The 15378-nt window shown below is 39.0% G+C and overlaps 2 protein-coding genes across 5 annotated transcripts; one reads left to right on the top strand and one right to left on the bottom strand.

Annotated features, from left to right (window-relative positions):
- Positions 1-2241: 2241 nt before the first annotated feature.
- On the top strand, positions 2242-6345 carry LOC119770701. 3 transcript variants are annotated; one of them, XR_005278951.1, is made up of 4 exons: positions 2242-2573; positions 3218-3271; positions 3337-5979; positions 6050-6345. XR_005278951.1 is itself a non-coding variant. In XM_038266043.1 (4 exons), exons 2-3 carry the CDS (start codon positions 3240-3242, stop codon positions 5444-5446), a joined length of 2142 nt encoding a protein of 713 aa, XP_038121971.1. In that variant the 5' UTR covers positions 2242-2573; positions 3218-3239; the 3' UTR covers positions 5447-5456; positions 5516-6345. The 3 variants fall into 3 exon arrangements, 2 of the variants coding, with proteins under 2 accessions (XP_038121971.1, XP_038121970.1); XM_038266043.1 differs by having other exon boundaries at positions 3337-5456; positions 5516-6345; XM_038266042.1 differs by having other exon boundaries at positions 3337-6345.
- A 5080-nt stretch (positions 6346-11425) lies between these two features.
- Positions 11426-15243, bottom strand: LOC6041053 (kinesin-like protein Klp61F). 2 transcript variants are annotated; one of them, XM_001850312.2, is made up of 4 exons: positions 15018-15243; positions 12112-14950; positions 11911-12057; positions 11426-11848 (listed from the first exon to the last, which is right to left on the bottom strand). In XM_001850312.2, exons 1-4 carry the CDS (start codon positions 15098-15100, stop codon positions 11780-11782), a joined length of 3138 nt encoding a protein of 1045 aa, XP_001850364.2. In that variant the 5' UTR covers positions 15101-15243; the 3' UTR covers positions 11426-11779. The 2 variants fall into 2 exon arrangements, with proteins under 2 accessions (XP_001850364.2, XP_038119723.1); XM_038263795.1 differs by having other exon boundaries at positions 11911-12054.
- Between the last annotated feature and the right edge of the window lie 135 nt (positions 15244-15378).

The raw sequence follows: 15378 nt of genomic DNA, 5'->3' as shown, positions 1-15378 counted from the left end.
CCGTGAAGTTTGTATGAGGACAATGAGTTGCAAAGCAACAAAAAAAGCGACAACCATCGAGAGTCAACTTACAAGATTCCGCAATATGGGCAATAAACCTCGTCAATTGTATTGGTTCGGATAGCACGCGACTTCAATCAACATTCACCAAGTGATTAGGATCTCCACAGAAGACTTTTAAGTCGTTGATACATAAAGCAATATGGACTTAGGAATATTAAAATGATGTGATAGTTTTGTACGAAACTTGCTGTTTTAAACCTCAATGATAAAAAGGTGATAAAGGAAAGGGATGAGTTATAAATGTCTCAGCTTACAGACAAGAAATTGTATTGTTTTGTCTTACATAATATCTATTATTAAAATGAAGATGGAGTTTATTATCTTAAGAAGAGCCTAAATAAATTTATAAAGTTGTTTAAATATATGTTTTAATGTAAAGCAAAAGCGAAATTCATATCGTCTAACAAATAGATAACCAGACGCCAAAACCGTCTGCGTGCGTTTCGATTAACCATGATATAGAAAGGACTTATTATCTCTTATAGTATAGCAGAGATTTTGATCACTTCGAACATTTTACACATTTACACATGCATGAATTTTCATGACGCCTTGCCTTCCAATCAACGAGTATATAGGAAGGACTTCTTAAATACATTAACAATTACAACAAAATTTCTCAATAAAAGCACACAAAAAAACAACAAATAATTTTCTTACAACCACGCGCTTCCACTGCTGGGTAGACACTCGACTCGAAAAAAAAATCACTGTTGGTCGATTTTTGCCGATTCTGTATTTGAAAAGTATGTTTTACCACAACAACCTCGATGAACTAAACCGACGGCGTGCCTTCCGATCAACGATGATTAAGGAAGGACTTTTTTCGCATAGCTGTTTCCAATCTAACACACCGATGAAAAATCAGTGTAACACAAAAACAAGACTACGCGTCCCCACTGCCAGCGCTCTAATGATGCCATTATTCAATTATAACAATCTTAGTGCACTACAGTTACGAATTTTCAGCAATATGATAATTGAAGCATTTGAAAAGTTTGGTGATCATCTTGTGATCGAGTGATCATGTTTGACCCATGGGAGATTAATCCATAGAAGTTGTGTTTCATCTTTCTTAATAAGACTATTAACGATTAAAAATATTCTATCGGTGAAAATTGCGTTTTTAAGAAAAAAGTGTTTTTCATACTAATGGAGACGCCTAGTACTACAGTACTTGTTCGGTAACTGGGCTGAGAATGTAGCCCAGGCACCGAATACTGCTCGCTAACTGGGCTGAATGAAAAATTACGAGGGGAACAACGATGCATAATATTTTCCTGATGAAATATAAAAATAAAAGGTACTCAAATTTATTTACAATGCTTACTTTTCATATTTCTTTAATTGTAACATGAAATAAAATAAAAGTTTGAAAAAAGTTTTTTATTTATTGAACATGATTTTTGCATCCATTAACCCCTCGGTCATTTCAGTTTGTTTTGGTTTTTTGACGTTTGTCTGCTTTTTAACTGGGCTACGGTCCATGGTCGCATTTAGTGCAGATGTCAAAACAACTTAGCTGTAACCCACAGCTGGTAAAGCGCTTGTAGTGCTGCAATCTGACTTGTTTTAGTGCTGATTGGTTACTTGGGCAGTTTTCGAGCACCCAGTTAAAAAGCAGCCCAGTTACCGAACAACTACTGTAATAATAATTTTAGAAAATATGATTAAAAATACCTTTTTGAATTTTTATTAAATATAGGTTAAAGAAATGTGAAACATTTTGAAAAAATAAACAACATATAATAAGGCTTATTTACAAATTATAAAAAATTACTTAAGCCACCATGCGCCTCCTCTAAAAATAATAATTCATATGGGAAAACACGTTATTTTAAAAACCGGGGTGACTTTGATATTCACTGTGTTTCTTTCAAATTTTAGCGTAAAAGTGTGCATATTCAATTCATTACGTTAATTTAAAAATTGGTAAGGTTACTTTGAATGTTTTATTTGAAAAATCCACCATGAAATGTTTGTTTAACTAGGATCTATAACTTATTCTAAATATATATACATTTTAGGTTAAGTAAATAAGAAGTTTCAAATTGGATCAAAATTCATCTGAAATAGGTTTTTTTTATAAAAATATCTAATTTTGTTGCCACCAGATCCAATTCTGTAGCATGATGCAATAAATTTCTAAATTTGTTGTAGAATGGATATAAATCTGGCATATATTTTTTTAAATCTATAGTCTTCGTTATGACTACAAACAAATTTTCCAAATTAAGATTTTAAGATAACGAAAATAACAAGAAAAGATAACTTTATTAATAATAGTTTTTTTTAAGAACTCAAAAATCTAAAACCATAACCAAAAATGCCACGAACTTGCAGTCTTGTGATTTCTGAAGAGTCCCGGAAATCCCTCCTCGATTGGCTGTTTTGCGCAGAGTTGTCAAGTATCACACAGACACTCACGCATTCGCGTTTCAGTTGCCCGTTGCCGCGGCACTATCAAATCAGCACTATTCGGTGAAACGCCACGCGAGTAAGAGTGCTGGGTAAGGATTGATCTTTTCAAACTAGTTTCAAAAGTTTTCATAAACTAAAGAAAATTCGTCCTATATGTAATTTTGTCATTTTTGAGTTAACAATACAGTTTGTTTCATAACTACACACTTACATTTTTGTACCGAATTCGGTAGTTGAAAAATCGGTAATGGTTAGATCGGTAAAACAATCTGTCAAAATGAACAAAATTCTACCGAACTTCGGTTGTACGATGTACAATAATGAACTGCATTTCCGAATTCCGGCGAGTTTTTACCGAATTCGGTAATTTTCAGTTTACTAAACTGTTCAGCAGTTGAAAATTCGGTAAACTTTACCGAATTCGGTGGGACAAATTCGCCTTGCTTTTTTGTTCGAATGTGTGAAGCATTGTCACTGATAAATTCTTACTTTTGTGTGTGCTAGTATAAAATATATGCGAAAGTAAATGAGTCACTGGCACTTACTTATCAATCACTTGAACTACGATGCGCAGATAAAGAAAAATGATAAAATTACATGATTATTTGTCCAATCGAGTTTAAATTTGGGATAAAGGCTTAGTACATCAAATTTGAGCTATTTTAATAAGGTCACTTTTATTTTACTGATTTTTCGTACGGTTTAAGATAACCTTATCAATTTTTCTCATCAGTGATTAATTAATCATTTGAACAATGCCCGGAATGACAACGCCTGTTAAAGCAAAGTGAGTGGAATTTATTTTTGTTTTAAATATGTTTAAAATTCTTGTTGTACATCATATTTTCATAGGAAATCTCCCAAAAATTCCAAAAACCCGGAAAGAATATCCGGAATTCACAATGGCATTCGTGGAACCGAATACCAACTGTGTGTGACGATGTACATTTTGCTGCGAGCCTATAACAGCTACTCTGAACGTAGGCAAGATTTCAGGCTTCGGATGGAACCTACGGATCCGATAGTTGGCGAATTTGACGATATTTGGCTCGAGATGAATGGTGAACAGATTTTGATACAGGTTAAGCATTGCTCAGACGGTAGCAATCTGACGGCGGGTATGCTTCTACCGAATAATCGGAGCTCTAATGAAGCATTTTCCCTGTACAAATATTATGATTCTTTTGAAGAGTGCCGAAAGATGCAAATAGCTCGGTACAGGACAGCTGAAAAATGGACCTACGTGTTTTTGACCAACAGACCGTTGCAAGTTAAAGCGAGAATTTTTTTTGAAAGGTGTTCAAATCAGTCTTTACTTGAAAGTATCTTAGAAACCGGTGAATTCTTAAAGATCTGGAATGACAAAAAAAACGAAAGTATTAAGAAGCTAAATCCATCTGGTGATTTTTGCGATAATTTCATGCTTTCTGTGGCGCATCTGAATCTTAATAATTTGTGCAAGAAGATTGAAGCAGAAATTAGGAAAACCAAGCAAATGGACTCTAAACTTGGGATCAAATTTCTAAGAGAAGAGCTTTTTGATTGGGTTTGTGTTAAGGAAAATCGAAAACACAAATATATTAATCGAGAATGGGTTGAATCAATGTTTCAAAAGTTTCACACTGAGCACGCAAAAAATCACTGGAAGGCATACGAAAACCCAGTTCTCTCAACTATAAAGGAATCACTGCAAGAGTTTTTGTATCGGGATAACCAGATAGGAGCAATAGACGAAACTGCTAAACTTTTGTACGAACAAATAAAATACATTCTTACAACAGGCCAAATAGAAAGTAAGCAGGAATGTGATGGAAGTAATGTAACAGCAACAGATAGAGAAGATGATGTTGAAAATAAGGTTTTTGAACAAGCTGAGGATAACAATCAATACCAGAGCTATTCAGAAGAAGCATCACCAAACAAACAAATATTTACGTTGCGACAAATTCTACAAATAAGTCGAGAATTTCAGGAAAAAGATACACATCATTTATTCGTCTTTTTCAAAAATGATTACGAAACAGCGAAGCTTAAAGAACTAATGGACCTATTAGACAAGAATGGTTTCTCAACCAAAACTCTTGGGAAACACGACTCATCTGTCATGTTAAATTTGGCAGTAAAATGTGTTCTGAAACGAGCGGGACTCAAGATGGAGGGCACAGTTTTTGAAAATTCTCGGTTGGTTCTCTGCCACGACAACGAAGTGGACATAATCGGAAAAACGATCCAAGATGTTGAAATTCAGTACGTTAGACTCAAGGATGAAGCCGGGAAAGTTGGTCTGATTCTTGATACATCGAAAACGAAGTACATGTTAGCTAATGGGAAACTACCGCAAAGTGGCTCGGTGACCATAGCGAGTGATAAAATCGAAATGGTGAAAGAGGTCGAATTCCTCGGATCATTAGTGACTTGGGACAACAGCTGCAACATAGAAATCGAGAGATGTATTAAAATCGGAAAACGCACTTTCGAAGATCACGAGAAGATGCTAAAATCAGAGCAAGATATTCTCAAGAAATGGAGAATATACGACGAGCAAATACGATCCAGAGTCCTTGAAGGGTGTGAGACGTGGACTGTGCTTGCCAGTAGAGAAGTCATGCTCGTCAAGTTTGAAGACGATATGCTAAGAGCAATATTCAACGGTGCGAAGCAACCAGACATTTGCAGACCTATCATGTGTGTTGTAAATGCTAGACAAGTACGGTGGGCGGTACAGGTCGCTGGGATGTGGAACAATGAACCCGCAAAAAGAGTGGTCATCGAAGCAAGCTTTCCTGTCGTGAACAATAGAAGACGTACGGGTAAACCTAAAACGCGTTGGTTTGAGGCGATCAACGGTCGTGAAAAAGGGCAAGATCTACGCGACGCTTGGGAACTAGCCGTAAAGCAGCTCAAATCTGGAAACCCACGAGTTACCAAAACGGAAGGCAAACATTTTGGAATTATGTCCTGATGCCTAAAGAGTAAAAACGGTCTTTAAGAGGAAATCAATAGCAAACGATTAAAACATATTTTCCCACAGGGTACAGAAAGGATACACCAAAAATGAGTTGCCTTAGGGCAGCACTACTTCCTCTCGAGATTCACAAGAAGGTACAGGAACATACATGTTGAGATTATTTTACAATTGATATCAGTAATTTTGGACTAGTTTGACGGGAAATATCTACCGAATATTTTCTTTAAAAAAAGCTTAAACAAGTTTATCGGTTTAATTTAAAACAAACTGAACAGTCAAATTATGAAAGGATGGATGATGGATTAGCTCTTGGTCACGACAGACTTGAAACTCGAGAGATTCCCATAGATCAAGACTAGGATTACTAAAATGTTATTACCGGAAACTGAGATGACATTGATGGGATATCTTTAATAGAAAATGGAATCAGCAATTTTTCAATTTTTTTTGCTCAATAAGTAAAATGATCATGTTAGCTTTGAGGCTTTTACACTTTGGACTCCCTATCAAAGTCACCTCAATTTACGGTGCGTATTGCAAAAAGATTTTGTTATGTAACATATTTTTTTTTGTATTTTATTACTATTTGTTTTTCAGAGCCAACTTACAGCTTACACTATGGGCAATGAACCTCGTCAATTGTATGGTTCGGATAGTACGCAATATTTACCAACTTTTGATCTCCAAAGAAGACTTTTTAATCGGTGATAAAAAAAATGCTGAAATGCTGTGATAATTTGGTTGGAAAGTTGCTGTTTCAAACGCAATGTTAAAAAAGTGATACCGGAAATGTGATGATTTAAAAAGGTCTCAGGTTAAGTTTACAGACAAAAAGTAGCCATGTTTTTAATATTGTATTGTTATCATATTTTTAAGCATGTTTATCAAGTTAATCAAACAATATTTTATCGATTTATCTTAGCAATTATTAAAATAAAAAATGTATTTTTGTTCAATAGTCTAAATATTATTATATTTTTGTAATCAGTTGCAAAATCCCTTACCCGAAACAAGACATCCGAAGACTTGAAATGAAATGAGGCAATTCAAACCTCTTTTTAAGCCTATGCTATGTAGCTATCCATCTACCCCGGGATTCAAAACAGACGGCCTATGGATTGCAAATCCAACTGTCTACCAGCGACTATACGGAAGCGGCTTTTTCTTTTCTTTTCCAGTGAAACGACTCCTGCAGCTGGACTTGACATTCCACGGACAAAAATACACATGTCCATCCCAGTCAATTTTTCGAAAACCGGGAATTCTTGAATCCCGGAAAGTTTTATATTTTGTCCCGGTTTTCCCGAAATGGAAAAAAATATATATTATAGACTGGAAATTTAAAGCTGGTTGTGAAAGTAGTGGAAAAAAAATCCGAAGTTGGATTATCCGAAGGTTTGTATGGAACTTCAGATAATCGAATCATGAACAAAAAAAAGTTTTACGTATTTTTTTTTCTTACTTTTAAAATCAAAGTCGAGTTCTGCGACCCAATTTTAGTCAATTTTGAATGGTTGATTGCCTATTAAATTAAAATATGCATTTTTTTCAATTTTTTATCGTCGCCATATTTGCCACCATCTTGGATTAAAAATTTTTAAATTAATTTAGAGTAGTTTAGGGGTCATACTTAAGATCGACAATCAAAAATAAGACGACTATTTTTTACCGTGATTTGACTATCCGAAGTTACGAGTATCCGAAGTGAAAATTTGCCAAAGCCTTCGGATAATCGAGTCTGGACTGTACATAGTAATGTACATAGGAATTTGATGGTACAGCCCAGATCCTGGGATGGGATAAACAAAGAGAAAAAAAAAACCTATTGTCAAACTAAATCACTTTCAACATGGCCGCTTCTGTCAACCTAAACCAGTTCTTTCTTATGAGGAGAAAATGAGAAGTATTGTAATTTGAGTTGAAAAAAATAAAATAAAACAAATTTTAATTTTTTTTCTGCCAGCCATTTCTTTCGATTCTGACGCCTTAGGGCGTGCGACCTATGGAATGTTAACTTTCGCATTAGTTCGCAATTCGCAATTTTCAGTGTAAGAACGGGCCTTGACCGATCTTATGCACCAGGTTCCCGACGAACACGCACTGCCCTTACACCTACATCTCACCCTTGCTCTGAGTCAGTACGAGCAGCACGCTAGAACACGCTTTGAGTGTTCGTGCCAGGCATGCACACCTTCTTTTCCGGTTACGCATTTTAACTCGGCCGGGGGTGGTACATTACGTAGGGATTGATGTAAGTATAAGCGCCTAACGATTTAAAGTGTGCCTATCAACTTTTATTTAAGCAAATACTGATTTATTTTTAGTTTGAATTCAAAAACTTATTGTTATTTACTGTGTATTGTTTTCTCCTGAAATATTCCCTAATGTTGAGTCGTGTTAATCTGTTGCTATTTCTTCTGTCGCGGTGTTTTGTTACAATTTTTTGGTCCTAAGCATGTTATAAAAGTTTACCAAAATTACAATAGTAATATTTGTGTTAATCCTTTAACCCTTCCATAAATTGAGTAAGGGCTCAAACCTCACTTGTTTGAAAAAAGGGTGAAGATTGAAAACAATAGACAGTAAAAGAGAATTTATTTTATAAAAATCAAGTATCAATAGTAAGAGAATGATGAGCGTATTTTGAAGAATAAAAATGAGAAGCTAGATGTATTAGATGTAAAATTAGACAATAGTTAATAAATAGAGATGCAAAACAAGCTTAGATTATAGTAATGATAATTTATAGGACAGATAAAGAATTATTCAAATAAATACATTCGCAATAAAATCAAAAAAGATTAGGCAAATGAACAATAGACTTGATATTACTAGTACATTAAGGAAAAGTATATTTTTAATGAAAAACACAAAGTTTTTAAAGCAGTATCAATTGATAGAAAAGAGTGGAAAAGCTTTGAGAGATAAGAGAATCAAAAGTTAGTAACATTTAAATCAAATGTTGGATATTAAATAGAAGAATCAGTGAAGAATTGGGAATCAGAAGAGCAAAACAAAAATAGGAGATAGGTGGTAGCTGAGAATGAAGAGAAGAGAAACCCCGTTGTGCGATGTTTCAGGTACATCCACAGCAGTTGACTCAACATACAGCGAATCAAAACAATACCGTCTACAATCACAAATTACTTCCCTTTCCCACATTGTCGCGCCCTTTTCTTTTAGCCGTCTCGACTCTGACCCGCGGTGGTCAAAGGTTTACGATCCGTTTCCACAGGCCACCAGCTAGGTCATCATGAAAACCAAGCCAACGTGGAGGTAAGAAAATAGGACACTCGCAAGGAACCAGAGCTATACTGTTCTGATCAAGATAGTTCGGATGATCTAACAGAACTACGGATGTAGTTAGTTACGCTCCTTCCAGGATGTTCCTTACGTGGACGTCAACCGAAGAGCACGCAACAAGGTCAGTGCCATTGCATGCTCTTAGGTATCAATCCTTGGCCTGCAATGTTAACTTTCGCATTAGTTGTGTAAAAATTGCAATTGAATTTTTTTGACTCGTCGTGATCGTATCGTATCATTTACCTCGAGTGTGACCTCGAGTCATCTTTGATTTGCCAACCATTTCAATTAATTTGTATCCGGCAGCTCCTTATGAACGGATCCACCGTAAAACGATGGAACATAAACTCAGGATTCTCCACCCACGTCCAATCACAAATTTTAACAGCCAAATTCAAAAAAAATCTGCGAGGAAAAACTAAACAACATTTTAACCATGCTTGATATATGTATTCGAACACGAATTTTCTTGCAAAAAAAAAACGAAGAAGAATACAAACGTAAACACTCAAAAAAAGACTCTATCCAGCCGTCCCGTCCCAGCCCAGATCCACTTCGGATAAGGCTAGTACAAATATTTTTAAAAGTTTTTTGTTGGAAATTACATTAAAAAGTGAAGTAAAAAAAATGTCGAGTAAAACTTCTATTTTACAAAAAAAAAAAAAAAATTTCATAAAATCACAAAAAAAATTTTTTTTTGTACTTGAGCAATTCTCTACGAAATCGGTCTTTTTTCTTCAATTTTATTTTTTGTATTTTTTTGATCGATTTGGTGTTTTCGGCAAAGTTGTAGGTATGGATACGGGCTACACTGGAAAAAAATGATACACGGTAAAAAAAATTTGGTGATTTTTTTATTTAACTTTTTATTACTAAAACTTGATTTGCAAAAAACACTATTTTCATTTTTTTTTATTTTTTGATATGTTTTAGAGGACATAAAATGCCAACTTTTCAGATATTTCCAGGTTGTGCAAAAAATCTTTGAGCGAGTTATGAATTTTTGAATCAATACTGATTTTTTCAAAAAATCGAAATATTGGTCGCAAAAATTTGTCAACTTCATATTTCGATGTAAAATCAAATTTGCAATCGAAAAGTACTTTGGTGAAATTTCGATAAAGTGCACCGTTTTCAAGTTAAATCCATATTTAGGTGACTTTTTTTTTTGAAAATAGTCGCAGTTCTTCATTTTTTTAAATTAGTGCACATGTTTGCACACTTCTGGAAAAAATATTTTTGAAAAGCTGATAAAATTCTCTATATTTTGCTTCTTCGGACCTTGTTGATACGACCTTTAGTTGCTGAGATATTGCAATGCAAAGGTTTAAAAACTGGAAAATTTATGTTTTCTAAGTCTTACCCAAACAACCCACCATTTTTTAATGTCGATATCTCAGCAACTAATGGTCCGATTTTCAATGTTAATATATGAAACACTTGTGAAATTTTTCGATCTTTTCGAAAACAATATTTTCAAAATTTTCAAATCAAGACTAACATTTCAAAAGGGCAAAATATTCAATATAACGCCCTTTTAAAATGTTAGTCTTGTTTTGAAATTTTTGAAAATATTGTTTTCGAAAAGATCGAAAAATTTCACAAATGTTTCATATATTAACATTGAAAATCGGACTATTAGTTGCTGAGATATCGACATTAAAAATTGGTGGGCTGTTAGGGTGAGACTTAGAAAACATAAATTTTCCAGTTTTTAAACCTTTGCATGGCAATATCTCAGCAACTAAAGATCGTATCAACAAAGTCCGAAGAAGCAAAATATAGAGAATTTTCTCAGCTTTTCAAAAATATTTTTTCCAGAAGTGTGCAAACATGTGCACTAATTTAAAAAAATGAAAAACTGCGACTATTTTCAAAAAAAAGTCACCTAAATATGGATTTAACTTGAAAACGGTGCACTTTATTAAAATTTCACTAAAGTACTTTTTGATTGCAAATTTGATTTTACATCGAAAAATGAAGTTGACAAATTTTTGCGACCAATATTTCGATTTTTTGAAAAAAATTAGTATTGATTCAAAAATTCATAACTCATTCAATGATTTTTTGCACAACCTGGAAATTTCTGAAAAGTTGGCATTTTATGTCCTCTTAAACATATCAAAAAATAAAAAAAAATAAAAATAGTGTTTTTTTGCAAATCAAGTTTTAGTGATAAAAAGTTAAATAAAATATCACCTAATTTTTTTTTACCGTGTAGCATTTTTTCCCAGTGTAGCCCGTATCCATACCTACAACTTTGCCGAAGACACCAAATCGATCAAAAAATTCCTTCAAAAGATACAGATTTTTGAATTTTCATACATCATTTTTGTATGGACAGCTGCCAAATTTGTATGGAAAATTTTATGGACAATCAATGATGCACAATAGCTTCTTTGGGCATACCGAAGGCACCAAAAAAGTTTCAGTCGGATTAAAAAATACAAAAAAAAAATGAATGACCGAAATCCTAGAGAACTGCTCACTTCTCTACTGCCGTGTAACTGAGAAAAAGGATAATGAAGATAATCGAACTTTGGATAATCGAGTACAGTTAGTAAAGGGAAATGTCATCTTTTTGATGTTATACTTTAAAAATAACAATCAAAACATATGTTGCTTGTTAAAAAATTAACGAAAAAAACATATTTCTGTTTTTTTTTTGTTTAGTATTATGTTTTTTTATTCAAGTCTTAAAAGTGCACGTAGTCAGTGTTATACATACGAAACAATACTAAAACAATTCGATTATGTACACAAACAGCTTCCACACCCCCCCCACATGTTCTTAAAGTTTCTAAGCTATTACGATCAATGTTAAACATTTTTCCAGACGAACGCTCCATCTCGTACGGCACAAAATATATTATGTAAAAAAAATACTTCTAAAGAAAGGACAAACAGTCGTGAACTTACCCCGCTTGTGCGCCTCACGCAAGCAAGCATGGTCAAAATATCGCATTAAAAAGAAAAAAAAATAGCACGGATTCTTGTCGGTCACTCTGCAGGTGCGCACGGTGTCTACGCCACCTCCTCGATCGTGTCCATGTTTTCCTTGTTGTGCTCCTCCAGCTCAAGCTCGGCGCCAGCCTAATTAATTACAAAAAAGAATTGTAGTGTCACCTTAACAAAATGATTCAACCCGAACCCACCTTGGACGCAATGTTCGAGATCTGCAGCGCCTTGAAGCGCTTCCGGTCCTCGGCGAGCACGTTGTGGCGGGGAGCCAGCGGCGTCGAGTTGCGGATTTCGTCCCCGTTCAGGCTCGCGCACAGCATGCTCACGTCCTCGTTGTCCTGCTGAAAATTAAAGCGAATTGAGTTGTTGGAATTTTGAGATTTTGCTTGAATTACCTCCGAGATGGAAAGGTCGTGATCTCGTTCCCGCTCGCGCCAGAACCGGCGGACGATGCGGTCGTGCGGGGAGGTCATTGCGAGGTCTTTCGGGTAGGAGATGGTTTTGCGGATCGGGGTTTGGCCGGTTGGTTGGTACAGTTGCAGTTCTTCGCGGTGGAATCGGCCGATGTGGGCGGTCATTTCGGCCAGGTTGGCGTTGGTCTGGTTCTGGTAGGTGGTGATGTTTCGCTGGAGTTGTTTGTTGAGGGCGACGGTCGTCGTTTGGAACTCGGACTGTTCGGTACGGTCGGAGGCTAGTTTGGTGACGAGGGATTCGGTTTGGGCGCTGTGCGACGAGGAAAGCTGGGTGCGGTGATTTGTGAAGGCGGTTGAGAATTGTGTCCACCGAGTCTTGGTGGATTCGGGGAGAGCTTGCAACGTTTGGCGCTGCTGAGTGATGGACTCCTTTTGCGCAGTACAGCTGGCTTCCAGAGGTTGGAGAATCGTTTCCTTGAGGCATCCTTCCACGACGAACCGTTGCATCTTCAAGACATCATCCAGCTGGCGGCCGTTTTCTTCATGCTGTTCCGCGGAAGCCGTTCGCTGTCGAATGCTTTCTTCGACCTGGGTCTCGCCAGTGCTGATCAACCGCTGGGCAGCACTCTTCGCGTCCTGAACGTCCTGGCAAACGGTCTTCAGCTTGTCCAACCCCGCTTCCTCCGCTCGCATCTCCTCGCACATCTTGTTGTAGAACGCGGTCAGCTGGTCCATCCTCTTCTGCGCCGACTCCTTAGACTTTTCCACAAACTGCTCAATCTGAACTCCGCTCTCGCCGAATCGCACCATCAGCTGGTCCATCTCGCCCAAATTCCGCCGTTGAGCATTGGCAAACGCCAAACACTGCTCGTCACTCCGCCGACAGCTTTCGAGAGTGCTCTCGAGCAGATTCCTCTGCGCGCCCTGCTGCTCCTCCAAGATCTTCCGCAACGCTTCAACATTCCCCGCCAACGTCTTCCGCAAACCCTCAACCGCCTGATCAACCAACCCAGCGCAACTCTCCACCACCTTCAACTGTCCCTCCGTCCACTCGGAATGCTCCCGCTGGAAACTCTCCACGAGCGCTGCCCCACTGGCCAACCCCGTCTCCGCCAAGCTCTCCAACGCCGCGATACGAGCCCTCGTATCCTGCTGCAACGTGTCCTGCTTCACCAGATACTTTTCCCAGTCGCGACCAATCGAAGTGGTGATCTGGGCGCATCCCTGCGTCAGACTCGTCACGTTCGCTTGCATGTTCTGCATCCGGGTGCGCATCTGGTCCACAAACTGCTCGCACACGGTTTGGTTCTTGGCGTCCGTTTCTTTTCTGCGATCGATCGTCGCGTGCAGCCCGTCCGTGTCGGCCTTCACGTCCTCGACGACCTCGATCAGCTCCTTCGCCTGGCTGGTCAGCGCTTCCTCCGTCTTGACCTGCCGATCGATGATGGCCTTCTTCTCGACGTAGCGGTTCTTCACCATGTTCAGGTTGCGCTTCGTGCTGACCAGTTCGTGCTTGGTCACGCACAAATCGCCCTCGGTTTTGCGCAGAATTTCCTCCTTTTCGACCAGGCTCAGGCTGACCTCCTTGAAGATGGCCTCCTTCTTGGCGAGATCTTCCTTCAGGACTCTGATGAGCTGCACCTTATCGTTGAGCTCCTTCGTGGTGGCTTCCGATTTGTACAGCATTTCGTTGTAAGTATCCTCCGGCAGGTAGATTCCGTTTTTGTCGCGAGTGGCGTGAAGTTCACGCTTCAGCCGATCGATCTCTTCTGTGTACTCCTTGATGACGGTCTTTTTGGACAGCTTCTGGTTCGCCTCCGGTTTGTTCTGGATGTTTTTGGCACGGTGGGCGTACTCCAGCGTGCTGAGCGTTTCTTCAAAGTCTTTGTGGCCCGGCGAGATGGTCGCAATGATGGACGTTTTGGTGCGTCCTCCGAGCGATTCCTGAAGCAAACGGGTCAATTTAGACTCACGGTACGGAATATGTGGCGTTCGTTCGACCAGCGCCGTGATGACTCGACCCAGCGTCAGCAGCGACTGGTTAATATTGACCGACTCGCGCGTACGAATGCCCTTTTCGTTGCCGGCCTTGGTGATGTTCTCGCTTCCGGCCAAATCGACCAGGTTGAGCTTGCCAATCTTGAGCAGCTCCTCGCCCTCCATCCCGTTCTCCTTGATGTGAACAATGATCGAGAAAATCGTGTGCGAACGGGACGACTGAGCGTTCATCAAGGTCGACGCCGTCCGGCGACGCTCCTGCCCTTTCGCCAACAGTTTATAAACGTCATCTTTACTGTGCACGAGCACCTCCTCCAAACCCTGAACAATCACCGACCCCTTCTTATTTACATCGTCGTAAATCCTAATCTTGACATGATCGTCCGTCGACAGCAAATCGCACAACTCTTCGTTGTACAACTCCAGGTACGAAATCCTCATCGAAAACTCCAACTCCGTCATCCGCAGCTCATCAAACAGATGGTTCAATGCCCGCGGAATTATACCCGTCTTCGTATCGTCATCCCACCCCGAACTCAACTCCGGCTGCTCCTCCCCCACCATCGTAAACGTCTTCCCCGTCCCCGTCTGTCCATAGGCAAACACCGTACAGTTGAACCCGGCCAGTACCTCCTCGATGTACGGCGCGACCACGGCATGGTACACTTCGTGCTGCTTAGAGTTCACATCAAAAGCCCGATCAAACGTAAACTTCTTCGACGTCCGCGTATCCGACAACGTCGGCTTCAGCATCACCTCCCTGCTGGACACCACGTCCACCACTTCCTGTGACCGGATCAACTTCTCGCGGGCATTTGTGGGCCTACAAAAAAAGTTGACAGTTGACCTAAAAACGGTTCCCCTTTCGGAACGCTCAAACCGCAACTTACCTGACGCGCAGATAAACCTGCACATTTTGGTTGCATTTGAGCGGTTTTCCGTTGCTCGTGTTGTTGCCGCTGCTTGCGTCCATCCTGTTTCCGTAAAAGTTGCCGTAAATTTGCGCAAAAAACACTCCGCCTTTTGTGATTTGCCTTTTTTCCTGGCTCGCGGTTGAACGGTCGACGATTTCGAATTTCTGATGGGCGGCGATCAACCGTTTGAGTGCGGTGGCAGTGTTGCCAGAGGCGGCCCGACTTTCAGCGGGGAACTCATTTTTGACAGCTTTGTGTGCCGTCCAGGGAGTACGCCACGCCAGTATGCACATGGAAAGTGGAAAAAGTTCGTTTGGATGTGAAGAGTTTTACAGCA

This window comes from Culex quinquefasciatus, chromosome 3, assembly GCF_015732765.1.
Source record: "Culex quinquefasciatus strain JHB chromosome 3, VPISU_Cqui_1.0_pri_paternal, whole genome shotgun sequence".
Classification (NCBI taxonomy): domain Eukaryota; kingdom Metazoa; phylum Arthropoda; class Insecta; order Diptera; family Culicidae; genus Culex; species Culex quinquefasciatus.
This window is presented reverse-complemented; position numbering and strand designations above follow the sequence as displayed.

What these genes read in the sequence shown, in the direction of transcription:
- LOC119770701 (XM_038266043.1), top strand. Translation starts at nt 3,240, where the DNA reads ATGCCCGGAATGACAACGCCTGTTAAAGCAAA. An exon ending in ACAACGCCTGTTAAAGCAAA is followed by an intron (nt 3,272 to 3,336) that starts GTGAGTGGAATT and finishes ATATTTTCATAG; the next exon opens with GAAATCTCCCAAAAATTCCA.
- LOC6041053 (XM_001850312.2), bottom strand. Translation starts at nt 15,100, where the DNA reads ATGGACGCAAGCAGCGGCAACAACACGAGCAACGGAAAACCGCTCAAA. An exon ending in CAGGTTTATCTGCGCGTCAG is followed by an intron (nt 14,951 to 15,017) that starts GTAAGTTGCGGT and finishes CTTTTTTTGTAG; the next exon opens with GCCCACAAATGCCCGCGAGA. An exon ending in ACGACCTTTCCATCTCGGAG is followed by an intron (nt 12,058 to 12,111) that starts GTAATTCAAGCA and finishes TTTAATTTTCAG; the next exon opens with CAGGACAACGAGGACGTGAG.